Consider the following 27,932-nt stretch of genomic DNA (forward strand, 5'->3'; position numbering starts at 1 on the left):
TTTCTGTTTTTATTTCAAATTTCCAGCATCTGGATTTTTTTATTTCAATACTTTAGCTGTGTTAGGAATAAATAAGGGTGATGTTGCATGATATAGTGAGAGTGGGTTTTATTAAAGAATGGTAGGGGATGGTGTCAGCAGTTTGAATATTTAAGTTCCAAGCAAAGTGCTATTAGATAAAACCATTGTTCAATTGATCTGGCTCAGGTATGCAACTTGTTATCTCGCTATTTAAATTTAGCTTATTTAATGTTTATTTGTCTTTTTTGCAGAAACATAAAGCCATCTGATTGCAATAAAAACTCATTGGATATGTGGTATGAATCCTTAACTGCCTTGAATCAAGAAGTAGGTGAGTATACATCACCAAGATGGGTAGATATCAACAATGGCTTTGACTTCCTTTTGTTAGGAAAGCAGGTAACATAATCACATAATGCGTCTTTGTACATATTTAAAAATCAGTTGCATAAAATAAATAAGTAATGAGTGCATTATTTCATTGGACACTGGCACTGGTACTGGGAAAAGAGGACTGTTAAGTAAGCAGTTGAAGCAGCAACGGGAAATATTTAAAATGTGATCAACGGGGATTTGGAGGAATATATTCCACCAGCAAATAAGAACAAACTACTCAATAATGAAACAGAATGGATGTGAAAAGGTGAGGGCAAAATTGAAAATAGAGGAAAAGAAATAATCTAAGCAAAAAGCAAAACAGAGGAAGACAAAAGGGAATAAAAAAATGTTAGGAATAAAATAAAAATTTACAATGAGGAGGGAAGAAGATCTTCAAAATAATTACTGAGGAACATAAAAGAAATAGTATAATGACTACAGACAAAGAGGAAGAGAAATTCAGGATAAGGATAGGTTCTGTAAGAAATGCACAGGATACACTCACAGATAATGAGAATAATGTGGCAGAAGTAATGTAGCCATCACTAGTCCTTGTGATAGTTTGTTACTTTGAGTAATTTTATCTCACATTTATATGTCAGAATTTATATAATTTACTCTTGTATGAAATTCCACATTATATTTCCAAAACACGGGATCTCTAATAATGTTTTTTTCACTTTCTAGATTCACTGCATATTCAATTTATAGATAAATTGCAGACATATTATGAAAAACTCTATCACGAATGGATGACGGAAATTGAAAAATGTAAGGTGGGTACATGTGCTGAAGTGATGCAAGGTGGGAAAAGTAAGAAAATTTTATTGCCATAGAAGATTAAGCAGGTGAGGGTAAAGTCCTTAAAGTTAAAATTACAGTCTGAAAGTAAGGACCAGATTGTCTTTCTCATTCTAGATCTTTCTTGCAGTAATACCCAGCATATAGTATACTTGTGGTCTGCAGTATAACCAGGAGGCTGGTGGGTTTATTGTAAGGGTATGGGAGGGAAAGTGCTATTTACTAAGCAGAATTTTTTGCCTTAAGTCTGATTTATCTGAATCCCAAATATGGATATTTTTCTATATTCAGACCCTTAGCTAAATGTCACATATATGCTGGTAAGTGTGGGTAACCATGATCATTAATTTGGTTAATTGTTGTTACATAAATTTATTCAGCAGTATGTAAATTTATGTAATAAATGGTGAGAACGGCTTTGATTGTATTGCTATGTAACAGTGGCAGGCCAGTTAATATTGTGGTGAAGTTTAAATTGAAGAGATCCAGTATGTAGCTCTCATTCATTGCAATTATGTGTTTCAATACATGGGTGGGAAAAGAAAAGGCACTTTTTAAAGTTGTTACTAGAGTCATTTACAGCATATTTATGAATGCAATGTTGTTGAGGCTGAGTAAATATCAGTGGAGGCAGTAACATTGTGAGAGAATCGTTAATTAATTAACCATAAAATGGGGCAAAACTGGAACATGAATGTGGAACAGTAGGAATGTCAATCCATGTGATGGGCTCTGTCCTTCCTTACCTTGATTTTGTGTTGGTGATTACGACAGAAGAATTACTTCATTTTAGCTGGTTGGTTCCTGTGGATTTGGTGCTACATGTTGTGGTTCACTCCCATTTGCCATTTGAAGAGACCTGGCGAAAGGCCCAGGAAATGTGGGGAAAGATATTTAAAACAATGACTATTTACAGCCTTGTCTTTCCCTATAGTACATAACAAGCTACTAAGTGCAAGGTCCAGGTAATTTTTATTAGGTGTTTACAAACTGGTATTATTAGTTTCCTGTTGCAACATACTGTATATTGGAAATGTTGTTTGCTTGTTATTGTCTTATCTACAGCAATTTTTTTGTTCTGTTTCATGATTCAGGAGGAGCTATTGACTTCCAAGACATGTACAGAAAAAGAAGCCAAACAGCTGATGCTCTCTGACTTTCTTCCTCTTCATGGCAATTTACAATGCCGCTTTGAAGAGGAGCTGTTTGCTATAGATGTAAGCCTGGTTATTTCCAATATCCCAAAGGGTTTATTGCAGTTGAATAAATGGAGACAGCTGGTGGTCCAAGTGGGAAATCACAAGTGTGGCAAAGAGTTATATTTAAATCCAGTAAGACTCTTGAGTAATGCTGCAGCATGCTCCAGCACAGTGCAGTAGGACTTGGGGTCTGACCAAGATCCTCAATATGTTACATTGCTGATTTCAAACACACTGTTGAAGGCAGCAAGCAATTCTCCATCTGGTAAGGAGAAAAATAAAAAAAAACTTTGGCTCTTTTTTATTTTTATTATTGGCATTTCATTTGCTATTTAGAAATTGGGATAGCCTTGCCTTAAATTAGCATGTACCACAATCTTTTTGCTGGTGTGAGAGGAAAAAAAAGCAGGAAAAAATTATAAGTGCTCTGCAGCTAGGTAGGGAATGGAAGCACAACTATCAAAACGTAAGCAAAGGCCAACAGTCTCGGGGTAATATCATGTGTACCGAAGGGATGCTGCAAAATACACTTGCTACTGAAAACATTGACTTCTCAATGTGAGAAACAGAAAATGTAGGAAACGCTTAACGGGTCAGGCAACATCTGTGAATTGAGAAACAGTGTTAATGTTTCAGGTCCAATGACTTTTCATCAGAACCCATGAAACATTAGCTCTAATTTTATATCCACACATGCTTCAGACCAGCTGAATATTTCCAGCAGTTTTGCTTTTATTTTAGATTTCCAGCAAGTGCATTTTTTTGTTTTACTAACTCTGATGGAATTTGATTCAATGGATTTTGAGCACTCACCAATGCCTTGCTGCAGTGGGCACTCTTGACAAGTAAATCTTGTCAACTATCAATACCAATACCGAAGGTGTAAGTGGACTATAGAGGAGGGGCTGAGTCATGGGAGCAATGCTGCCCTCACACAGAAATCACACACATTCATCATCTCCCAGTAAAGGCTGCCACATTGTTATTGGAAACAGATGCTATGGCTGTTTTTTTTCCTCTTCCTAGTCAAAAGGACTACCTTGAATAGGATTAGCTAAGACAACACAGTCTAACAATCATACGCACTCAGTTGCTCACTGGTCGATATAGAAATTCCTAAGAGGAAACTATCAAATTGTGAAATGCCAGGAAGATTCCCTGAATATTTCCATCCAACTATTGTGATCTTCCTTGTATAAATTCTGTTCCATATTTCCCACGTTTTCAGAAACACATGGAGAACTTGGCCCAGGAGACAGAGTTTCATTGCAAGGAGTTGTTTAATACTTTGAAGAAAGCTGCTTTACTTTGGGAGGAACATGAAATGAATTTAACTAAACTGGAAGACCAGCTGAAAGAACAACTTGATGACTGTCGCAAGAAACATGATAAAGCAAATCAGGTAGGCAGACAGTTCTAGAGCTCAATGTGGAATCACACTGGAGTTAATTTGCAGCACCCCAAACAAATATAAAACCAGGGTGTGTGTAATGGGGCAACTATAGGAACTGCCCCAAATTCCTTCCCATTCATTGGATGGAAATTAACTTCCTTTAGCAGGTGTCCAACTCATGAGGATTGTTTTATCTGCACCAGGAATTTGCCAATGTTGTTTTCTTTTTATTGCATGGTTGCTCAATGTTCTCCAAAAATAAGTAAGCTTGCTGCCAGCAAGAATGTTTTTCCCTGCCAAGAACCATAAATTATCACTCAAAAAAAAATGCAGGGAAGACAATCAGCACTCCCTCATACAAAGCATAAGTGTGCAACAAATTATTGATAAGGTTAACATGAACAACTCTGACAGAACTCACATACATTTTTGGAAAGATATGTCAATATTATTAGGGACCTCTAGGCTACTGGCTTTGTGCTCTTCATAAAAAGTTCTTACATCATAATCTTTAATTGTGCCTGTGGATGCCAATTTCATCTCATTGTCAGTGTCCATGGATTTTCTTAACAATCTGTGTTTGAGATAAAAATATTACCCATGCCATTAAATATCATCCCAAAAAGTAGTTTGGGAATCCTTTAAAGACAATTACCTTATCCTGGTACAATTATTTACTGCTTTGAAATTCACTCTTATTGGAGTCGTAAAGTCATACAGCACAGAAACAGACCCATTGACCCACCATTCCATGCTGACAATCAAGTACCCATTTATACTAATCCTAATTCCTATGGTTTGCTTTGTATGCTGGGCTACATCTGAAAATGATAGTGTTTGCTTCCTGGCCTTCCTGGCCAACAAGGCTTGCAGCAAAATTCCCAAATCTTTCTAACAGCTCTTGGAGAGACCGAGCACTTCCCCTTTAAGAGGTTCAAGCATGCCTTTAGTCAGCACTGACAAGAGTCTCTCAAAACTCATTCCGGGTATAGGTCCTAATGCAATAAACAGTGCTTTTGGCACTGTCATGGGTCTTCCTGCATGATAGTAAGTTGGAGTGTGAATTTTATGTGCAGCCTATATCAGAACAAACAGCATAATTGTGCTTCATGATTCTAGTGCATGTTTTCCACGCAGCTTCTCCCCCATTGTTTTTTCATTGATGTGGAGTAAATGCATTTCACAAAATTAACCTGTTGGATGTTTTGAAGTACCAGGAATTAGTTATATTCCAGGAATTAATGACAAATCTAATTGTTTTAAGGAATTTATGTGAAACATCAGTTCACTGTTTCATCGTTTTTTTTCTCCTGGCCCTACTCCCCATTTAAAAAAAACAAACTGCCATACTTTCATTCATGGAACAACAAGGTTCACGTGTATCCCATAAAAATTTAAATCTTTTCTCAGGCGAGAGAAGCAAATCTAGATCTGCTTATCGATCAGCTGAGACAGTGCAACACGCAGCTGGAACTGAAGGCAGACCATAAGAAGGCCATCTGCCTGCTGAATGGAATCAAAAAGGGGCAAGTACTTTCACCACAAGAAGCTTCTCTGCTTAATTTCAGCTGCTTCAGCAAGAATTATGACTCTCCAATAAAAAGAGTAGGTTCAGGGATCAAGCTGAGTTCTCTCCCACTTAACAAGTTGTTCTCATACACAAGGAAAACAGGGTAGGCCATTAATCTTTCAGATGACTTGCAAATTTTAAAATTTGATGCTTCAGTGGAAAAGCGTTCAGAAGCAGAGTTTTTTAATATCTAGACATCACTGGCAAGATCAGCATTTATTGTCCATCCCCATTGCCCTTGAGAAGGTTGTGGTGAATCACTTCGACCTGCAGCAGTCCTTCTGGTGAAAGTACACCTACATTGCTGTTGGCAGGGAGTTCCAGGATTTAGACCCAGCTCCGATGAAGGACCAACTATATAACAATATACATGCCACTATATATCACGTGTTTGGGGCATGTAGAACTGGAAAATTTCTACCCCCTTGATTTTTTTCTTCCTTGAACAATCCTGTTCTCAGTTAGGATTCTTATGTACATACTTTCAAGTAGATATTACTGAATACTAATAAGGAACAGAAAACCAGGATGCTGTTTTGTTCCCAGTTCAGAGACACGTGCCCAGAAAATCACACCGAGTAAGTTATGCAATATGTGTAATAATAGGGACAGTGCAGTGGGGAATGTACTTTGCCCAATGGAATGAATTCAGCAGTTCCAACCAGAGATGAAACTTTAGGCACCTGAGAACAACCATGGAGTTTCTAGTACATAAACTAATCACAGCTTACTCTATGCATATTCAAATCTAGTCTCTGTGAATTAGTACCATTATATGGTAGGGTACAAATGCTTTTATGTTCCATCATATTTAATTTTTACTGAGATAAAAGCATCACAATAAAGTAACTCCACTGTATTTATATCACATGCATTTTAGTAAGTTCACTGTAACCATGATATCCTGTTAGCTGTTTTAACTTGGTATTATTCTATACACAGATACGAGAGCTTTTACCAAAAGCAGATGAAAATAGTTAGTAAGTACCCGTCCACATTGAGGAAGGAGCTGCACAGATTCAGCGCCGCTATCAGTAATTATTTTGGAGTGATTGAAGTCTATAAACCGGTATGAGAACTCTTCAACCTTGTAACAAATTAATAAAATATTGCGAAGAGTATCTTCCCATTTTGCTGTTTTAACCAAATATCTGGATGGACATAATGTAATATTCTGCTTTATTTTCACAAGCCCAATAGAGGCAAATATTTCATGGAATGATTTATAATTGGCTTTCAAATTTCCTGCTCATTCATTTCCTCCTTTTCTCCTTCATGCTCAGAACTTGTTCATTCAGGTCCTGCAAGTGCCACTTTCTACTGTAAGAGATTTGTCAGATCTGATCCTAATGAAAAACAGAAAATGCTAGAAATATATGTTAATCAGTCAGTGAAAGAAAATAACAAAGGCAGCTGTGCATTGAAAGCAAGGATCTCTCTCTTTTCAGGAGCTGACAGATATGCTGCACGTTTGCAACAGTTTCTATGGTTACTTGGGTACATTACTCCCCTGTGCACTGTTCCTTGTTCCCTAACCTCCAGAGTGTGGATGGCCTCTACCCACCCTGGTCCCCTCACCCACAAGATGTGGATATCCCTCCCCATCCCCTTACCTCCATAGAGTGGGTTAACAGCAATAGTATTTGCAATGGTAGTTTTTTTTCTTGGTAAGCTACTGAAGCAGAATTGCTGACTATAGCTGACTCCTAAGATGGGAGCATTGTGAAAATGGGTGTGAATGAGTGAGATCATGACTCCAGCTCTGATGTTTAATTTTTCACTTGGTGGAAATGAATTGAAAGCTTTCCTAACTAATGTCACTTAACATTGAAATTTTAGAAATATTCATGTTTTGCACTCCAAATCTCCTTGAAATTATTCAAAAATTGGATAGTTCATAACTAAAGCAGACAGTAGTAGATCTTAAGCTGTGTGAAATTTTTGTGTTACCTTGTATTTGTAAAGCTGTATTACAGTAATTTATGTTCTTTGTTTTGTAGGGTGAATCAAAGATAATAATAGAACCTTCTAAAGAGGACAAGAAAATATTTCTTACTGAAGGTTTGCTTCCTTACTATTAGTTGGCATCACCCTCTGCACCCACCCCCCCCCCCCCCCCCCCCACATTTAGCTAAGCTCAAAAAAATAATCTTAACTAAAGCTTGGTACTTTGCAGCCATTCCTTTCCAATCAAACAAACGGAGCTCTGTGGAGCTGCAGCCAACACAAAACTTTCAAGTGTATGATTTTCAAGAATGCAGTTTAATCATTTACAGAGAAGAACGAGCATTTCCATGCTGCTTATTTAAAGAAAATGTCAGTGCATAAAAATAAAAGACTGAATTTTTGGAACATCCCTTAAAAGTCGGCTCCACCTTTTTCTTAGTATATTAGTATATACACTACAAAGCTCTGAAAAAGACTGATGGCTTTCTGTTGACAAACCAGCCAGGGTGATCGGTCACCATGATGTCATTTGTCTGTGCGCAATATTTGCCTTACTGAGATTCCATGTGTAATTTTTGTTCCCCAACTCTAGATGCCAGGTATGGCGCTTCTGAGGATATTATGGATGAAAGTGATGAGAATCCAAGTATAAGGGAAGAACTATTGCCAAATCAGTTAAACCTCCTTGAGGAACAAAGTGTAAGATCATGCAACCAGATACTTACGTTAAACTGTTTAGTTCTGTCTAGTGCTGTTTTCTGAAAAACATCTCAACGTAAAAAATAGAAATGGGAGAAGGCAGTTCAGTCCTTCATGGCTGCCTGACTATTTAATAAGATCATGGTTGATCTTTTACCTCAGTGCCACTTTCCTCCGCTAAACCCATTTCCTTCCATTATTATATAAAAAAGCTATCGATCTCTGTCTTGAGTTACTTAGCAACCGAGTCTCCACTGCCCTCAAGATTCTCTACCCCCTTATCTTTGTACTGAATGGGTGACTCGTTTTTTTGACTTTGGCTCATGGTTCTTAACATCAAGTAGGTGAAATGTTAACTCTGCATCTGTCGTGTCAAGCCCTGTAAGAATTGTGTACATTTCAATTGGATCACTTCTTATTCTTCTAAGATGAAGAGAGTATAGGCCCAATATGCTTCATCCTTCAGAAAGGACAAAACTACATCCCAAAAATCGATCTGATGAATTTTCACTGCATTCCCTTTATTTCAAATATATCCTTCCTTGGGTAGAGAGACCAGACTTGTGTTCCCTGTACAATATTCCAAATATGCTCTCACCAGGGCTTTATATAATTGGAGCAAGGTGTCTCTATTCTTGCACTCAAATCCTCTTGCAATAATGGCTACAAACATTTATCTTCCTGATAGTATGTTACACTGCATGTTAATTTCCATGATTTGAATCCAAGGATATCTAGTTCCCTCTGAACACACACACATTTTAATATATCACTACCTAAAAATACCTCGCCTTTTTACTTTATATACCAAAGTGGGTGACCTCACATTTTTTCCATATATCTGCCATTTCCTTTCACACTAATAACCCTGTCTATTATACCCTTGAAGCCCTTTTCATTCTCATCCCAGCCCACATCACCACCTATTTTTGTAGTATCAGCAAATATATTACACTTGAACTCCTCTGGATATCCAAGTCATTGATCTTGTCTGAACAGTTAGGGCCCCAGCAACACAGCTTCCCAACAGGAAAATCAGCTGCATTGTCCTACTCTTTTCTCTTTGTTAGCCAGCCTTCCATTCACACCAGTATATTAGCCCCCATACATTACTCTCTATTTTTGTTCAATAATGTTGTGCATGGAATTTTATCAAAGGCCTTCTGGAATCCACAGGCACCACATCAACTGATTCAGCCTTATCCATTCAGGTAGTTACAATCGCAAAAGACTCTAATAGATTTGTCAACTGTGATTTCCTTTCATAATGTCAAGTTTGCCCATCATATTATTATTTTCTAAGTGCAATGTGACCACTTTAATAATAATGGATTCCAACTACTATTGATGTCAGATTAACTGATCCATTGTTCCTCGTTTCTTCATTCACTTTTTTCTTCAATGGTGGGGTTACATTTGCTCGCTATCTTTAAAAAGGCTTTTGAAAATCTAATATTCATATTAAATGATAACATTTACCTGCATTACTATGTTCTAGGAAGAAGAAACAGAGCATTCAGAGGGTGAATTAAGTCCTCAAATGTTAGGTATGTATTTTTAAACTAAATAAATTCAAAATGGAATCCAATGAAGTTCAGACTTCGTCTCATTTTTAAATAAAAACCTTTACCTTAACTCATCTTTAAGATGAATCATAGCTCTTTTTCAGAATTGCATTTTCATTATGATAATGGGAATTGACTTTAAATAGAATCTCCCCTTAGAAAAAATTGAAAGTTGAAAATAAATCTAATTATTGGTCTAATGTGATTTTTTACCCATATCTATGAAGATCAAAAATGGGGGAACACAATATTAGCAACGTAGTATAGGCCCCAAACAAGCAGAGAGAGATAGAAGAACAAATATATAAATAGATTTCTAAGAAGTGCAAAAATAAGAGCAAAAGTAGGATTTCAACAATATTGACCATGACAGAAACAATGTAAGAGTTATAAAAGGTGCAGAATTCTTAAAATGCTTTCAAGAAAACCTTTTAAATCAGTACATTGTAAGCCCAAACACAGATATCTGGCCAGAAGAAATCATCTGATTATATGTATGAATAAAAAATATAGGGACAAAAAAATAAAAGGACGAAAATGTGGCTGGTCTAATCACATACCTCTTTATGTATTTGATTCTTCTTTACTTTAGACATTAGTCTTGAACTTGACCAGAAATCAAATAGTTCAAAAGAAAGTAGAAACACCAGTGATCAGGCAGACTGGGAGTCATCACCTCATCCCAGTGAACGTTTTTCTGAGGATGGGCATGGGCAGGAAAAGGCTTTCTTCCCTGAAGAAAAAACGGTAAAGTCTGAGCTCCTGGAATTGATTGCTTTTTAATTTTTTTTTGTAGTTGTTATTGCCATCCACAATTTCACCTCATTAATTAATTGCGCCTAGTCATACCATCTTCATGGCAAACCAATTCTGATGCCCAGGGAATATCTTTCTCCAGATTCAAGTATGTATTACAACTTACTGGGGTGTCAGATCTCCAGACCCTGTAATCTGCTAATAATAATATGGAATTTCTTCATGTGTGGTACCAGAGATTTCCCATATGGTGTGACAGATCTCTGTTCATCCTCCCAACAAAGCAATATAACATCTGGTGCGGCTTTGTAACTTGTTGGAAATAGAACCTCGGGTTATGCAGATGAATATAGGTCAGCTGCTGCCTCTCCATGTCTGTAACTTTGCCGGATATATGACAGTAAACATGTTTGCACATGTCAACAGTGTTTCTGAAGTACGTGCATTGAAGTCAGTATGGTGAAGTAGGAGCAGCTCCATCAAAATTTACGGCATAACATATATTGTTGGCTGGTGGTCATGAGACTGCTGGAGCTGAGGGAGTGGGTGATGTTAGTTGAGGCCATCAGTGTAGGGTTGAATTTGTAATATGTCGACCATGGTGAATATTCTCAAGACCAGCTTAATAAACCATAGAAAATCAGGAAGTTATAGAGTGAAGTTCTGATGAATAAACTTTGGAAAATTAGAGTGGATAAATGCAGAGCTTTCCTTCCAGATATTAAATGGGAGTAATAATGGATAAGGTGCTACACAACTTGTGGCCAAAGCTTTGACTGGGTTTCTCATTCTGTGGTTTCTTAAAATTTACTTTTTTTTATTTGTCTCTATATTCTGCAAAGAGTTTTCAAGATTGGTATAAAACTGACACCACTGATATCCCCAGTATACTTCATTATGAGGAAACTTACAAGTAAAGCTTTCCTTTTTTTTATTACAATTCCCTGACTAGAGAGATCAGGTTGTTGGGCTCTGCCAGTGCTGTTTGATGCTTGAGCCTTTCCTCTCAACCTCTGCTCATAATTTCATCATAATTTGGGCTCATAAGTGTGTACTGCAACATACAATGGGTACAATGGATTATCGCAGGATGTTACTTCTATTAATGTTTTTCTTTCTTTGAATTTTCTCCACTCACATCTGGGTATTCCTATAACAGCTGCTCTCTGGTACCTTACTCATGCTTTTTTCATGCATAAGTCTCATCAAGTCAGTATTGCCAATTTGTGGAGAGCATGACAAATCAACCCCTGGTGTGTACATCCATTTAATTCATCAGTAAGACTTTGAAAAGCAAACAGGAAAAGAATTGCACATGACCTCCTCCTTCCCTAAACAGGTAGGATGAGCACTGCTGTTGCACCCTGCCTCTGCTGCCAGTTTAGAACAGGGCAGCAATTAAAACTGGAGATGGCGACTTCCAGCTCAACTTACTGTTACCCGGAGTTTTAACTCAAGGATACTGTTTGCTGGAATTTCTGTCACTATTCTACATCCTGAAGCACAGTTCAATAGAAAATTCCCTTTTTTTTCTCTAGGTTGCTCGTCAAGAAACACATAATAACAAAAAGGCTGTTCAATTGAAGTATTTTGTTACTTCCAAAGGGAACACCTATTCAGTACTACGTAAAAAGAAGACAAAATTGAATACAACAATGATTACTAAACTAGGTGAAAATGAAGAACTAAGGTCCCTTCTAATCTACACAAAACATGCTCTTCTTCCTGAAGCAGTGTTTACAGATTTAGAGCAAAGGTTAGTGGGGCAAGTTTCTATCTTTTTCTTGAATGTATTATGTTTTTTAACTGAAAAACAACTTTGGAAAAAATTGAAAGACCTTTCAGTTCCTGAGGATATCCCTATTTACTACCTATTTATTAATTACTTTTGAAATTGCAGCAGTTAAGTTTTCTAGGCAAACACATGAATTAATTTGCACACCGGAAAATCACGCAAGCCTCAAAAGAGATAAATATGCATTTTTGGTTAAAGATTTTGGTGTAATGATCAAGAGATCAGCTTCACTTGGGATAGAGAGAGAACTTTCCCAGCCTTGAGTTGTGCTTTGGGAATTCTTATATCCAACAAAATAAGCAGGTTGGTCCTTGTTTTAACATCTCATGCAAAAGTCATTATAATGAGGATGGGGGCTTAGTAACCATTTTGTAATTAAACAGTGTCCATGATATTTAAACTCCATTCATAACTGATCAGAAATACATAAATATTTTTGCCTATTTTATCACTTCCACACCTTCAGCTGATAAATATTATTGGTACTGTGAGATTCATAAGTCCTTGCCAACAACATTGTGCAGTCAACTGTATTCAAACAATGGACCCTTCGGGAAAAAGTCTACCCAATACTATCTCCATTTCCTTTTCCTTACCAGCTCTGGTTGTTGGGAATATGATTGGAAACCTACAGCCTAACACAACTACGTCTGCACTGAAAATATGTTTGTTGCTTCTGCAAGTAAATTAGTTTTGAAATAGTCAGATAATTATAGATTTAAATTGTTTTAAAATACCAGGTTTGTTTCTTGATTCTTGCCAAATTAGCTGTTCCCAGCTTGGTAACACCAGAAGTATTGTGAGTGATCTCCATGTCTCTGGGAGATGGAGGGAATATCAACCCTTAATCTGATAATCCTCTACCTGAAGGTGCATGCTTGGTTCCTCCCATAAAGAATGGCTATTTGAATTCAAGTGCCTGTTAAGCCATACTTAATATAAGCCAGTATTTGTTGAAAAAGAGAGAAAAATTGGCTAAGACAGGGAGCAGTAGGTAGTACATACAGTAAATAGTCCTGATGCAAGGTCTCACCCCAAAACATTGACTATCCCTTTACCACCAACTGAGTTCCTCCGGCAGTTTATTTGTTGCTCCAGATTCCAGCATTTGCAGTATCCTGTGTCTCCAGTACACAAAGATATACAAATAGAACTTTCCCTAAACCTAGTGGCTTCTCTCTGTTGCACTGCTTTTAAATTTGTGCAGCTATTATCCCCAGTGCTGTCCCTAAACCCAAATTTTTAGTCATTTGACATATTATCTCCTTATATTTGTTAATCACTTGTGAAGTTTCACATTAGTGCTATATGCTATAAAAACACAAATGGTTTCATTGGTAAAGCACTGATCTCCGTCAATTGTATAGATCAAACTCTACCAGGTTTTATTTCTGTTCTGAGGTAAATAAAGATATTTCAAACAAATAAATCAATTTTGTTTGTAGGCTAATGCTTTTACCATACTGCGAATTGAATTTTCTTCTTCTTAAAAGCCTTAACTTACTACTCTTTACAGCAGAACCCAAATTATATGAAAAGGTCAAAAATAATTTGGGATACTTTCATTTGTTTTCCTTCACCTCCTTTTTACTCATTCCAATGATTGCTGATGACTGATAAGTAATTACTTGAAGGTTTACATGGTCTTAATAGATCTTTATTGGTAGATTTTGTTTGTGTTCTGATTGATGTGTTCCTTATCTGCATAGTAAGACAAAGAAAATCCTATAGAATAGGATCATATGAACACTAAATGCTAGTTTGACATCTGAGTTAATTGCTAGTTAGACTGCTAATCAAAGCCATTTTTTATGTGAAAGTTGATTAAAAATACGCAGACCTTCCAGGTCTTCTGTTATTTTTTTGGTATTTCACTTTTGATTTCAGCTTTTCTTGTTAAGTAAGATAGAGAAGCTTGGATTTATGTGTGGTGAGCATGATCCACCATCAATGAATCATAGACATTAATCTAATTTAGAAGTTCTGAGAAGTGGTTTCAATCTCTTGAGTATTTTTGACACGTTCAGACACCTTGATTAAATTATATTCTGGAAATCGTGTTATTTCATTAGTTACAATCCAGAGATCATCAGTTTTTTACTATAGGACAACTCTACAAAGCAGTATTTGGACGATGGAGAAGAACTGCTTTTGCCAAATCAGGATAGTATATCAATATAATATATTATATTTTATAGGATTCGCTTGAATTATTTTGATCACTTAGAGGACTGGTATGATAAAGGTATGGAAAATGCCAAAAATGTTGCTGTGGTCAAGAAGAAAGAGTTTAAAGCAGAGTTGGAACTGCGAACTCACTTGCATGAGCCCAGAGGAAAACGCATTAAGATGGATGTACTGCATGTCCGGGCTGGTACTGTATCAGTGCTTATTTCAAAATTATAAGATAAACTGAAACATGGTGGCAGTCGCAATGTGTCAATCAATGAATGCAACACATGGTGTTTTATTACATAATACAAGCCTGCAGAATCTCCATCTTAATCCCTTATTTGGTCACAACTACAGTGACAAAAGAGAATTTATAGTTGATCCCAGTTTCCAGATTAGAGGGAGAAAATAATTGATGAGTTCATTTCTCATCATTACTTGGTGACTTTTACTGAAATACAGCTGTTGGCAGCTGGTGAGATACAGGATTCAGCTCATTTGAGATGTCACACAATTGGGTTTAAAATGGGCGGCGCGGACTGGTTGGGCCAGAAGGGCCTGCTACCACGCTGTAAATAAAATAAAAATAAATAAATAAATAAATACTGGTCCATTGTCTAATCTCTTGTCCAAAAAATAATTAGGTGAAAGATGCCAGTGTTCGTTAAGCCTAATACAAGTAACTTTCAAATCTACTTGGCCTTACCAGGTTGCAACTAGTTTACTCCCTGTATTTTGGGAATTCATAATAAATTAACACTCTGAATGGGTAACCTGCTTCCTTTCGATAGTGCTACAGCTGATGTCAAGGATAGACAGGCACAGTTCACGCTTTTATCAAGAGTCCACAGTTCTTCTCCTGAAGTTATGGCAGAAAGATGAATTTCTACTTTGTTAAGATTAACCATTGGCTTTGTTTCACAGCGGAATTGCGTCTGCACAGTGAGAAAGTGGAACGCCACTGTAATGGGGTGGATGAAGCTTTGAAAAATCTGAAAAAGGAGTTCACAGAAATTCAAACAGCGCATTGCAAATCTCTCTTGGACTTCCGTAACAGTATATACAACATGGAGCAGATCTTCAAAACGGCAACTAAATCTGATAGGTAAATCACATTCCAGAGATGATTCATAAAAAAACACCCCTAGTAGATTCATAATTGCCCTGCTCAGCTTGGGGCTGTTATAAAGGTCACGGCACAATGTTATGTGTTGTTTATTACTCTGTAAATGACATTCATTCTCTTTTTTTTACCCTAGGCTGGTTAATCTGGTAAATTCCCTTAACAGCCAGCAGGAAAAATATATGGACGGTGTAAACAAATTACTTCGCAACTTCCAACAGAAGCTGGACAAATCTCTTGGAAAGTTACAAGATGACAATACACATTTTATTAAATCATTGAGGTACCAATGGAAAAGGATTAAACTTAGCTTTAACATAAAACACTAAACTTTAGATGTATTGTGCAATGAGTAAAATTCTCATTGTTAATGGCTTGTAGTTTAATGATTGGTGGATTCAAGATGGCTGCTGGATTCAAATGCATCCTAGATGGCTGAGATGAAAGCCAACCTTGTCAAAAGTAAAATGGGTTTGGGCATTCTCAGTCCAAATTGTACAGAGAGAGTGTGGGAGGTTTGAAAAGTATATTTGTGTAGGGAGGATTGCACATCTGAGATTGGGACTGAGGAACATCTGTGGAACAGAAGAATAGTAAATTTACTGTGCACTTTTGTGTTATACTGGACCCGGATATACTTGATGCTGGCACAGATTGCGTGAAAGGAAAAGTATTCCACTCTGCAGCACTAGAATCCACCCTCCTGATAAAATAATATCTTGACAAGTGTGAAATTTTTTAATAAATCTCTCTCCTGAATAACTGGTAACAAAAATAAAGCCCACTTTATTCAAATTGGCTTGTACATGGCACTACACCTATAAAAGAATAGTTCCTGCAGTGCTTACTAGAGTGCAGCTCTCAAATGCAAACCTGATAGTGTGCAGCTATATGTGTTGGGTTCAAGTTAAGTTGGGTCTGTATTCTGATAAAATTTTAGGATTGGGTTTTACTTTTATGCTGAGCAGACTTCTAGTGACAACTGCCCTTAAAATAAATGTACAAATTGAAAACAAAAGAACTTGCATTTATTAGAAGCTTTCACAGCTCCAGGATGCCCCAAAGTGCTAATCAGACAATTAAGTACTTTAGTTTAGCTTCTATCATATTATGTCTTGAGAAATTGCTTTATCTGCCTGTGACAGCTGCCATTTAACATGAGCTTTGAGATTGAGAAAAAAGAATAAATAGCAACAATATAAACTAATGGTTAATTTCTTACCAGTAAAGGAATTTGGGGATACTGGTGGTGAGAGGAGCAGGAAAGACATTGTACAGCTTTATAAAATATTGCTTGGGCTACTGCCGGAATATTGTGTGCAGTTCTGGTGGCTGCACTTTTGCAAGGATGCACTATTGCATCTGATTGCACTGGAGAGGGTGCAGAGGAGACTCACCATGATGTTGCCTCGAATAGAACATTTCAACTTTACATAAACATATCAGATTTCTCCTCTGTCTTTCCTCCAAAGAAAACAATCCCAGCTTCTTGTAACTGTAGTACTTCAACCCAAGAACCATTCTTGTAAATCTACTCTGGATGCTCTCCAATATCTGACAAATCCTAAGAAATTGGGTCTTTTGGGATTGATCTATCAAAAAAGCACAGGGTCATGGGGCCTAAAACATCTTCCTGTTGCTAAAAATGCTTGTTATTACGTAATGCTTGGATTTTTAGGCTATTTGCAGAAGGTGGCAACTTTACAGCGACAGAAATTGACACGTACCGCCAGAAGGTGGAGCAGACAACCACAAAGATTGCCAAAACTGAAGGGACAATTATGGTCAATCTGGAAGTAATGGGGACCCTATCCGTACAGCAGGTGTGGACTCAATATCAAATAAGTTATTACATTTAGTTTATTTAAAAACTTAAAATATCCTTAAAATATATCTAGGATGTACCAAGATAACTGCCTGGGCTCTATGAGATTGAATATATTTTATAATTTGCAGTTGACTTCAAAAGCATAGTTGAAATAATTTGTCTCAGTTTATGTTTGAAAATCAAAATAACTGCAGATGCAAGAGATCTGAAAAAAACACAGAAATTATTGGAAACACTCAGCAGGCTGGACAACATCTGTAGCAAGAGAAACAGAGTTAAGGTTTCAGTCCAAGGCCTTTCATCAGAATCAGTTGACGTTCTTTGGTTTTTACATTGAGGTGATGGAGCTGCTCCAAGCAATTTGTAGAGTAGAGTCCTTAAGCCAGGCAGAGGTGACTATTGAAGTGGCTTTAAATTTAAAGAAAGAAAACTTGCACTTATTACATCATTATCAGCATCATCCCCACCCCCATTAGCGACAATCAACAATTTTGCCTGAATAATTTTTCCTCTGAAGGCACTACAACAGAATTGGCTCTGTTTGAGAGCTATGGTTCAGTATTGCTTTAAATATAGTGACTGATGTACATGCATAGATCTGTAACACACCTGCCATGATGATAAGAGTATTAGTAGGTGCACCATTAATTCCCAGAGGAAATGTGCAAAGTCAGCAGATGAATGCATAGTGATTTGCCTCCAGCTGGGCTAAATTTCAGCTCAGTGCACCAGCTAACACCGCTTAGCTTTGTATCCCGGAACAAGTACTCTTTTCAACAATTGAAGTTTGGTTGCTGATGGATTTCCTCTGACCGTTACTACAATTCTGATTTGGTTCTTTATAGGGTTTCTTAAAGTTGTTGACACATACAGGGTATGGTGTGCAATGGTGCATATTTTTAACTTTACACATGTTGAGGCTGACCTGGACACTGATACTGGATGCCTGAAATGTACAATGGCTGGCACAATATGTTCCCACTTCAGTAATTTTGTTTAAATTCAAGATATAATTTAATCTGCCAAATATGAACAGAAACATGCTGGGATGGACCTTAAGTATGCTGAAAATGAGGAACCCAAATGTGCTTTGAGGCCTGGACCTCATTTAAAAAGAACTGCTCTCTGAAACAAGATCACCCAATGGACTGGGATTGGTGTCACATGAGGTGATCTTTGGCAGCAAAGTAAATTTTGATTGGGAGTTGTTGGTGTGTGTGTGTGTGTGTGTGTGTGTGTGTGTGTGTGTGTGTGTGTGTGTGTGTGTGTGTGTGTGTGTGTGTGTGTGTGTGTGTGTGTGTGTGTGTGTGTGTGTGTGTGTGTGTGTGTGTGTGTGGAGGTGGGGGCATGAAGTTTGGATTGGGGCAATAGGGGAAGTTGCTCAGATTATTTTTGGGGAATATCTCTTTGCCTTATAAAAATAATTTAAATATAGGCCAGTAACACCAGCATGGCCATTAAAAGCAGACCCATTCCTGTAATATATTGATACATTCTTACTATAAGAAACCCTCAATGATACAGAAATGAAATTGAGAGTCGATGTATTTTTGCTGAGATGAAGACTGTATTTTTTAAGTAAGTTGATCTGAAACAGTGATGGAGACGGTGGTGTTTAACATATCCACTGCTTTGTTTTCAATCGCTGAGGGCTGATCGGAGAAACAACAGCAGCCTTCCACCAGCAAAAGCAAGCATGACCACCAGAAATCTGAAATAAAAACATAGCAACATACAACAGGTCAAGCCACTTGAAAGTGAAAAATATGATTCTAAATCAGAACTAGAATGAAATATAAACAAGTGTCAGGCAATTGTAGAAGGAGGGAGGGACAAGATAGTTTAAGGGTGACTGGACAAACAGAAATCTCAACCAAAAGACATGTAACCTCTTCATAGCTTCCCTCTTCAAGGGACATCAATCATTCGGAAGCAATAAAAGGAAAAGTTACTAATGCTGGTAATGCACAGAAGGCCTGTTGTTACCTGACAGAGAAAGATTGGCTCACGGTGAGGCCTCTAGCAACTTCAGGTTTCTTTCATGCCAAAGTTGAGGGCAGATTGGTATCATTATGCGCCCATCAGATTATTGACATGACATTAAAAAGGGTGGCTAAAGAAATGTGAGTCAAGGCATGTTATTGAATGTGTTACTTTTATTTATTCTTTCAAAAGTCTTCTGATGTGATCAAAGAGGTTGAAGACAAGTATATGCGTTACACCTTAGATTTGATCTTCATTGAGAAAATTAAACGATTTCTGACAAACACTCAAACAAGAATCAAAAGTGAGGTAAGAAAAGATTTCTGAGTAACTGACCTAGTTAAGTATGAACGTTGTACAAACCAAATACAAACCAATTAGTTCAACTGTTTCAACAAACTTTATAGGAAGGGAAAAGTATCAACAGCTTCCTTTATTATTTGTTGAGCTGCTGAGACCAGGACACCAATGTCTAAAACCAGTGCAAGTAGCTTTGGGCGTGCTGCCAATGCTCCTGGGCTATGGAGTGAAATGACCAATTGAGGGTTTCTGCTTCCGATAGCTTTTGTGCTTCAGAGTGTGCATCAACAAATGTTTATTGAAGACAGATAAAGTTACAAGGATTTTTCCAGCAATACCAAGCACAAGATATCTTTCTGCTAAAGTTTAATGCCATCAATACCTACAAAAGAACTTTAGATTTTTCTGATACGCTAGAATTGAGTATGTAAGCAAATAGAAACGGAGCAGTATGTTTCCTGCACTGTTTAAGTGGTCTCCTATTTTAATAGCACTGGTTTTGGTGATGGGTGAGGTTCCTGTCAAATTCAGGTGGGAGTCTCATAAATAAACATCAACCAGTGATGCCTGACTGCAACAAAATTCCAATGTCGCAATGACCAGGACTTGAGCAGCAAAAACACCACTGCTTTCTCGTGAGGCTGAAGCAATTCAGCAGCTGATAGGAAGGATGATGAAACTCTTGGGGATTTTTTTTTCCTTTTCATCTTTATGTTCCACAGTTACCAATGTCTCTGTCCCAGCAGCTAACTCAACAATCTCTCGCCTATCCTATGGCAAGACAACTCTCCTCCTTGCCAGACCAGGAAGCCAGTGTTCAGCCAAATGCTCTCTGATTAGCTCCCTCTCCTGCACCCCCACCTCCCAGTGCCCAAGGTAACCCACTGCTTCCCCTCGACACGAACAACTCCGTTAAAACAGGAAATGGATGGTGTCCTTAAATGAGATCTGAGAGTTAAGGTACTCTGAGCATGAAGCTTTGGTGACCCATTGACCCAATATTCTGAGTTAAAATTGAGCAGGTAAGAGCTAAATAATTCTTCTCCCACTGTAGATTGAAAAATGGCATCAAGAATTTTTCAGATTTCACAATGCTGGATTGCACTGAGATGTGACACAGAAATTAATTTAATGTTTAAAACTCATAGAATCAAACAGCACAGAAATGAGCCCTTCAGCCCAGCCCGTCCATGCCGAACCTTCTGCCCATCTACGCTAGTCCCCTTTGCCTGCATTAAGTCCTTAACCTTCTACGCCTTGCCTATTCAAGTGCCCGTCCAAATGTCTCTTAAACATTGTGATTGTATCTGATTCACTACCTTCTCCAGCAGTGCGTTCCAGATATCAGCCTCTCTATATGCAAAACAAAAAAATTCCCCTAAGATCCCCTTTAAATCTCCTTCCTCTCACCTTAAACCTAAGTCCTCTTGTTTTTGATATCACTACCAGGGGAAAACGATTCTGACTATTTATCTATCTATGCCTCTTATAATTTTATATACCTCAATCAGGTCACCCCTCAGTCTTCTTCGCTCCAGGGTAAACAAGCCAAGCTTATCCGATCGGTCCCCATAACTAAAGCCCACCAACCCTGGCAACATCCTGTACTTTCTCCAGTGCAACTGCATTCTTCCTATAGCGTAGTGACCAGAACTGTACACAAAACTCCAGTATTTTGTAAAGTTGCAAAATAACCTCTCAATTTTTATATTCTGTGTCCTGACCTAAGAAGGCAACCATGCCATATGCTCTCTTCACTTCCTTCTCCTTGGTGAGTACAGATGAAAAGTATTCATTTATGACCTCGCCCACGTCCCCTGGAACCACACATAGATTACCCCCTTTGATCCCTAAGGGGACCCACTCTTTCCCTGTTTACCCTCTTGGTCCTAGTATACTTAAAGAATGTCTTGGGATTCTCCTTAATCTCACCTACCAAGGATAGTTCGTGACCGCTTTTTGCCCTCCTAATTTTCTTAATTTCTCTCCTTCACTCTATTTTTTCAAGGGATTCACTCAATTCCAGTTGCATATACCTGTTATTTTTTTTTCCTAATCAAACCTATAAAATCAATTATCTACAGTGTTACACATCATCATTTTCTCATTGTACAAACTGGTGACAGACTGGGAAAGAAACTGTTGAAATTCACTCCACAGGACACCCTACTGGCTACATTCAGCAATGATATAGTTATAAGCTTACCCTTAAATGTTTGCTTAGGCAACTTAAGAATCAAATGTTGAGATAAACACACAGAAACAGGGGAAGGCCATTTATTCCCTTAACATGAGTGATACAATGGCAATTCTGTGACCTCACACCACATACATACAAGCAAAGTACTGCAGATGCTGAAAATGTTGGAAAATGTTGGAAAATGTAAGTAATAACAGAAAATGCTGGAAACAGTCAGCAATCTTAAGTTACTTTCAACCTGTAATTGTTCTATTTTTTCCTTCCCTCTCTTAAATAGTGAAGTTATATTTCCAACCTTCCATTCAAGAATCTATGGAATTTTGCAGTATGACAATTAGTTGATCCACTCCTTCAAAGCCCTAGGTCAATGACGTTTCCTCAGAACTTGGTAGAAGCCTAAGAGCTTGGCAAAATGCTTGGGGAAAACTTGCTTGTAGTCAACTGTTCTCCAGCATGTTTTGCCATTTGTGATATCCTGCATACCATAGCTTGATCCATTAGAGACACTACTCAATTATATTCAGATAATCATATTCCCAAACTCCAATATGAAAATGAAGTACTAGTGAAGTAGCATCATCTTGAGATGCTAATGCTGTTTTTCTCTCCTTGCTACCTGATTTGCTGAGTATTTCCAGCATTTCCCATATTCACGCCTTATTCCCTGTTTCTTTCAATATATTTAGTCACCAAAAATTTATTAATCTAAGATTTAAAATTAACAATTAATCTGGTATAAATTGTCATTTGCTAAAGACAATTCCACATTTTTCCAAGCCTTTGCATGCAGAACTGTTTCCAAAGTTCATTCCTGAAACATCTACATTTTAGGCTCTCTTCTAAACCTAGATCTCCCCAGACAGCCAGAAGAGTTTGTTTACATACATCTTATCTTGACCAAAAATTAATTCAGGAGTTTAGAAAGAGAGTTGGGGATGTTAAATAGCATAAGGATATTTGCTAGAGGAAGAATAACAGTAGTTATGGAATTTATGTGAATTTCGGTTACTAGCAATACTGGCTAAAAGGGGCAGGTTTCACAATTTGGTGCTCAATGATCACACATACTGAGGCTAGAAATCAGTATATCCCCTCTGCATTTCATTGGATTTTATTTTTTGGAATTATTTTAAAAGAAGTTCTGCATCAGTGTTAAATCATGATGACCTTCATAATTATTGTGTGGAAACCCTTTCTTATTTTATTTTAAACTTGTTTGATTATATTGCAGGTGGCCAAAAGCAACCATCAGCTTGTGAGTGTAGCTTCCCATCTTGAGCATTTTGAAAGGAAGATAGATGCATGTTCGCGGCCAAACCTGGACAAAGAGGTAAGTTTTACTTCTGCTGGCTTGTGTTTTGTAAAGTTTGAATCTTATTGTTGCAGATTTTGTTGCACAAAGTGTTGTTGATTTTCTTTATTTTCTATCATTAATAATGATTGGATCTTCCTGTATCACCTGAAGTAGTACCACAACTCTTCTCATAATGGCTTTTTGTTACGATGTGAAGATGTTCCCGTTTTACAATTTGAGCATTTTCCAAGTTGCAGTGTCGAATTCGGTCGGAGAGAAGACTCAAAAGACCACTATTCTCGTTCAGTCTCTTTCTTTATTTGATCCGAGGAGAGAGCACCAAGCCAGGCACCTACGTCCCAGACCGGGTGGTCTCTGAGATACTTTGATCTACATACATTCTTATACTTTTTCAGAGGTGCAAACAATTACCATACAAGGAATGATCATGCATTAGTCAGGCAGCATTGCACTTATTTTCTACATCATGATTGGTTACAGACAAAGGAATTTACTTAAAAAAGTTACTTCTTCTACTAAAGCTATAGTTCCTTAATCTTTTCAGACCATCTTGTTCCACCGGTTATCTTTGTATATATAAGGTTTCTCATGGTGGGCTCAGGGTCAGTTTAGTGGAGCAAGAGTCAATTGTGCAGACTTGCTGAGACAGGAACTGATTGTACTGGTACTATCATACCTCAAGGCTGCAGAAAACTAGCTGAAGCAAGCAAAATCTCTGGAGCAAGGCACTGCAAAGCGAAGCACAGCTATTTCAAGCAGACTATTACAGCCATAGTGATGTACCCTTTAATTCACGTCTCAGGCCTCACAAGCTTTTACTCTCCTAACCTTTACTTATACCTTATACACATTCTCAGCAGAAGCAGAGCCTTCATTCACTGTTAATCTATTTTGCATTTATAATGGGGAGTTGGTCTCTTGTCTCATTGCCCTACTATATTGTATGTAGCCCTAGAATACAAATCCACGAAACTAGGTCCCTGTACTTAGTTTGCTTCTGCTTTTATGTTGCAGCATATTCCTTAACAATACTTCCAGTATCTATGTAGTTTGTACTCTCATGCAGCCAACAGAGGCACTTATTGTGAGTAGAATTCCTGTATTGTATAAGCCTATTATCCATATACCCCCTTTTCTTTTACCTATCACCGATAACTATTCATTGCCCCCTTTTAAACTCCAGACTTCTCTATCCTAATATTATAAACACCTACTATGTGTTCTCCTACAGGTTCTGGCATGTGCAATGTCCTGCATTCAACAACTTGATCTATCAGGGATGCTTCTCGTTTTTAAAAATGCTGAGATAATTAAATATCAAGTTGGAAAATGCAAAATACTTCACAGATGCCTGAAAGAGACTTTCTAGGGGAGTTTGTGCAGCCTCACAAACACACTTATAAGTAAGATTTAAGTAAACAACATTTTGGTAGACAATCCTTTCCTCATTACTCTAGTCTCTGAGGTTATTTTTTAGTTTAAAAAATTTCCTGATGTTTTTGTATTTTATTTGCATTACTATACCCACTGCTTTTCTCAATATCACTCTAGACAAATCTTCCTGTAAGTAACACTCCTCAGGCTGCTTTAATTTTTCTTGCATTTCAAAGTTGTGAATTCCTTACTTGGATTTCCCTTCAACCTTCAAGATTCTTTTAAAATCCAGGGTTAGCATCTCCTGACTACAACTTATTCCATTTTATCTCCAGCTTTTTATACTCTTTGAGGTCTTTACAACAGGATCTTCCTTTTAATTTCTCAGTATTGTACAAGCCTGAAGTCATAGGCAAAACTATATGATGTGGGACAAATCCTGCAGTTTGGTGGCGAGAAAATCTGACAGTCTTTGCATCCCACATTGAATATTTCTCCAGATTGCAAAATCTGTCCACTTTGAAATAGATGCAGTGGCACCAATTATTTGTTTCCAGGTTTTGTCTTCTTTGTAAATGTTTTCTTGATTCCTACTTGCTAGTATTTATGAGGTAACTGAAACTTCTGCAGAATAAGCAGTACTTTGCTCTCCTCACTCTCCTGGTGTGGACACCCCCTTTCTTCCACTAACAGTTGAGATGAGGAAAGGATCACACCAAATCCAGTTATGTTGTTTCTATGAGGGAGCTTCCCTGCCATAAGGTGGTGGGCAGTATCAAAAGGGAAAATGTTACTGTAATTAGTTACCCTTCAGAAATGATAACATTTAAAAGCACATATTTTTAAAACCAAAAAAATGTAGAATGTTATTCATTATCTAGCCAGTACCCACTTCTCTGTTGTTAATATACTGTAACTGCACATTATTTTCATAGCTGAATTTTTTGACACTTTTTTAATGTTCAGACTAAACTTATGCTATCACATTTTATTGCATTACGAAAAGTGTCCTTCGCGTGTGTGATCTTAGGGCATTTATACATTAAGAAATCAACCATATGTGCCATACTAAGCCAGAAGTTCCTTGTTTTGATTCTTTCTCTTTATGACTAATAGAGCAGACTTGCAAATGTGAGATATCTGATTTCCACTAGTAGAATAGTAGGGTGCTTAAAATCAGCCTCAGGATCCCTGGAATAAAGCAGCTGAAGAAAAATGCAACTAGAACTCCTACTTCTAATTAGTGTCATGTAATAGTGTCTGATTGCAGATGAGAACACAGTTAGGTTCAGCTCTTAGATATTCTGCAGTTGGCTAACACTCTTTTCCCAGACTGAGTCATGAAGACCAGCCACCTGCTAAATGCTGGAAGATTGGCAGCAATCTCAGAACCCAGATACTCCAAAATGAGGAAAGCATATAAGCAGATGGACAATCAAGAGAATGAAAACCAAAATGACAGCAGTGATTCCTCTCTACCAAACTGCTGGATGTCACAGAAGCCCACAATGATGAAAGCCTCTGTAACAATTAAATATTACTGCATGTTATAAAGATAAGCAATAAACTGTAACTGCTAAAAGCTACAACCGAAATTATTAATTGGAGGTTGAACACATCAGCATTCAGGAAGGGGAAAAGGAAGGTAATATTTTGGAAAGGAAATTTGCAATAAATGAGAAGGCAAAACTGTGTCTTTTGCTTAGAATTCTGAGGCAGTGGAATGTAAATGGATTTAACCTGTGGACGTTTTATTACTGTTAATGTAATAGTAATTTTCACCCTCCTTACCCCATTCCACCCCTCACAGAGTGTGTTGCCTCAGGATCTATATCAGTTTACTAAAATTATCAGGGATCTAATGGAGAAATGGGCCATCTATCTCAACTGCTTGGTGGTAAGTATAATTGTGCATTAAAAGATATTAAAATCATGTCCTTGTTTACTCAGAATTCCCTTACAATCACCATTCATAGTAATCACCTTGTGCCGCTGGCATTATGCCTTAAAAATTTAATATTCTGATCTTTATCTCTGCATGTTATCTCATAAACAATTTATTTCCTTTGCTGTGTGGTTATAGCAGTATTTTCTGCTGGGTGACTGACATTGTGTTCTGTAAATTAGAACATAGGTTTTTGAGAGAGTGACAGTATTTGCAGGGAAGCTTCTGGGAATATCCTGTTACTTATATAAATTATTAATTCGCAGTGGATTTGAGGGTTGTGTCTGTTTTCAGAGTACTTTATCAGTATTTTGCAGGGTGTCCCTCTTGCAAAAGTTAAAAATCATTGGTGGAATCCAGGGAAAGATTATAGGCAAGGGTGGGTTTCCATAACACAGAATATGGACTCAGTCAAATAGGCTGTATGATTGAATATCACTTGATGTTGATCTCAATCTTTATCAGCAGGACTTCGAACAGTGCAATGTGAGAACATGTGAAAAAGAGAAAATACATTATTTTAATTAAATAGCTATAATCTGCTGTAGACTGATACGCACTGATTCTAATGTGAATTTGTACAGAATGAGTACAGGAGTCGAGGCATACTCACCTTTCATAAAAATTCATAAAAATACGTTGTAGTATTTATACAGAAGTGTGAGTTTATTATTAGTTTTTGGAATTGTTCTTCTGCATCCTGATTGTTGCATTCCTTTTGTAGCTTTGGTGTACACTTTACAATTATTTTCTTGCTTACCTTTGGAATTTTCACTAGTGAAGCCTTGCTTGAAGCACCTTGTTAAATCTGAGCAGTGGCTTAGTGAGGAATATCACTCAATCCCCATCCCAGGGCATGGTCCATTGTGCGCCGTGGGCATGACAAATTTATTAAGTGAACTGGTCTGTGACCTTTATTCTTTTATTGATATTTAGTAATCACCTTCAAACATAGATAGTGTTCACTTGTAAGAACCTCGTATAACTGAATTATAAATAGCAGTCGATATTACACATTGCCTTCAGAGCTGAGATCCTCTCCAGCCATGGACTCTCTTTCTATCCCCCTGATGCCAAGGTAAAAATACACTTGTGGCATCATTAGTGCAGATTATTATGGCATTATTATTTGGCATTATTACTTGTGGCATTATTATTTTGATAATTTTCTTATAATAGAACTGGAGCAAGCTCAGTCCCAACAGAAAATGGACCATACTGGTTCTTCCGTACCAGGTATATAGGATGGCTTTCTTGCACTGGGTTTGATTAAACCACCATAGTCATCATTAATGAACCTGCATGTCCAAAAAATTCCATTATCAATCATTAATTAACTAAACTGTTTAAACCATTCTTTTAATTTTCCTTTTCCTAGGAACCAGTTGTAACAGAAGTCCCTCTGCAGGGGCCGATTGCTACAGCCACTCGTTGTGATTTTCAGAAACAAGACAGTAAAGTAACCTTCTCTGTCAATGAGAATTTGTTTCAGCCCTCCAGAAAAGGACGAAATGCTGTTGAAGATGTGGCTGTTGGTGTCATCAAAGAAATACTACAGTAAGTGAAAA

General features: G+C 37.4%; 1 protein-coding gene across 1 annotated transcript in view; it reads left to right on the forward strand.

Moving 5' to 3' along the window:
* ccdc180 (coiled-coil domain containing 180) overlaps window positions 1-27,932 on the forward strand; it is a 68,751-nt gene that overhangs the window by 18,184 nt on the left and 22,635 nt on the right. The window contains exons 11-29 of the mRNA XM_052037466.1: window positions 273-352; window positions 1,087-1,175; window positions 2,295-2,417; window positions 3,628-3,801; window positions 5,203-5,318; window positions 6,305-6,431; window positions 7,363-7,423; window positions 7,902-8,008; window positions 9,507-9,555; window positions 10,166-10,320; window positions 11,868-12,085; window positions 14,323-14,498; window positions 15,221-15,401; window positions 15,556-15,702; window positions 17,098-17,242; window positions 19,423-19,539; window positions 22,962-23,060; window positions 26,230-26,316; window positions 27,743-27,921. Coding sequence (XP_051893426.1) covers window positions 273-352; window positions 1,087-1,175; window positions 2,295-2,417; window positions 3,628-3,801; window positions 5,203-5,318; window positions 6,305-6,431; window positions 7,363-7,423; window positions 7,902-8,008; window positions 9,507-9,555; window positions 10,166-10,320; window positions 11,868-12,085; window positions 14,323-14,498; window positions 15,221-15,401; window positions 15,556-15,702; window positions 17,098-17,242; window positions 19,423-19,539; window positions 22,962-23,060; window positions 26,230-26,316; window positions 27,743-27,921 — 2,430 coding nt within the window. The remainder of the gene's footprint in view (window positions 1-272; window positions 353-1,086; window positions 1,176-2,294; window positions 2,418-3,627; window positions 3,802-5,202; window positions 5,319-6,304; window positions 6,432-7,362; window positions 7,424-7,901; window positions 8,009-9,506; window positions 9,556-10,165; window positions 10,321-11,867; window positions 12,086-14,322; window positions 14,499-15,220; window positions 15,402-15,555; window positions 15,703-17,097; window positions 17,243-19,422; window positions 19,540-22,961; window positions 23,061-26,229; window positions 26,317-27,742; window positions 27,922-27,932) is intronic.

The sequence above is a fragment of the Pristis pectinata genome, chromosome 23 (genome assembly GCF_009764475.1).
Source record: "Pristis pectinata isolate sPriPec2 chromosome 23, sPriPec2.1.pri, whole genome shotgun sequence".
NCBI classification, from domain to species: domain Eukaryota; kingdom Metazoa; phylum Chordata; class Chondrichthyes; order Rhinopristiformes; family Pristidae; genus Pristis; species Pristis pectinata.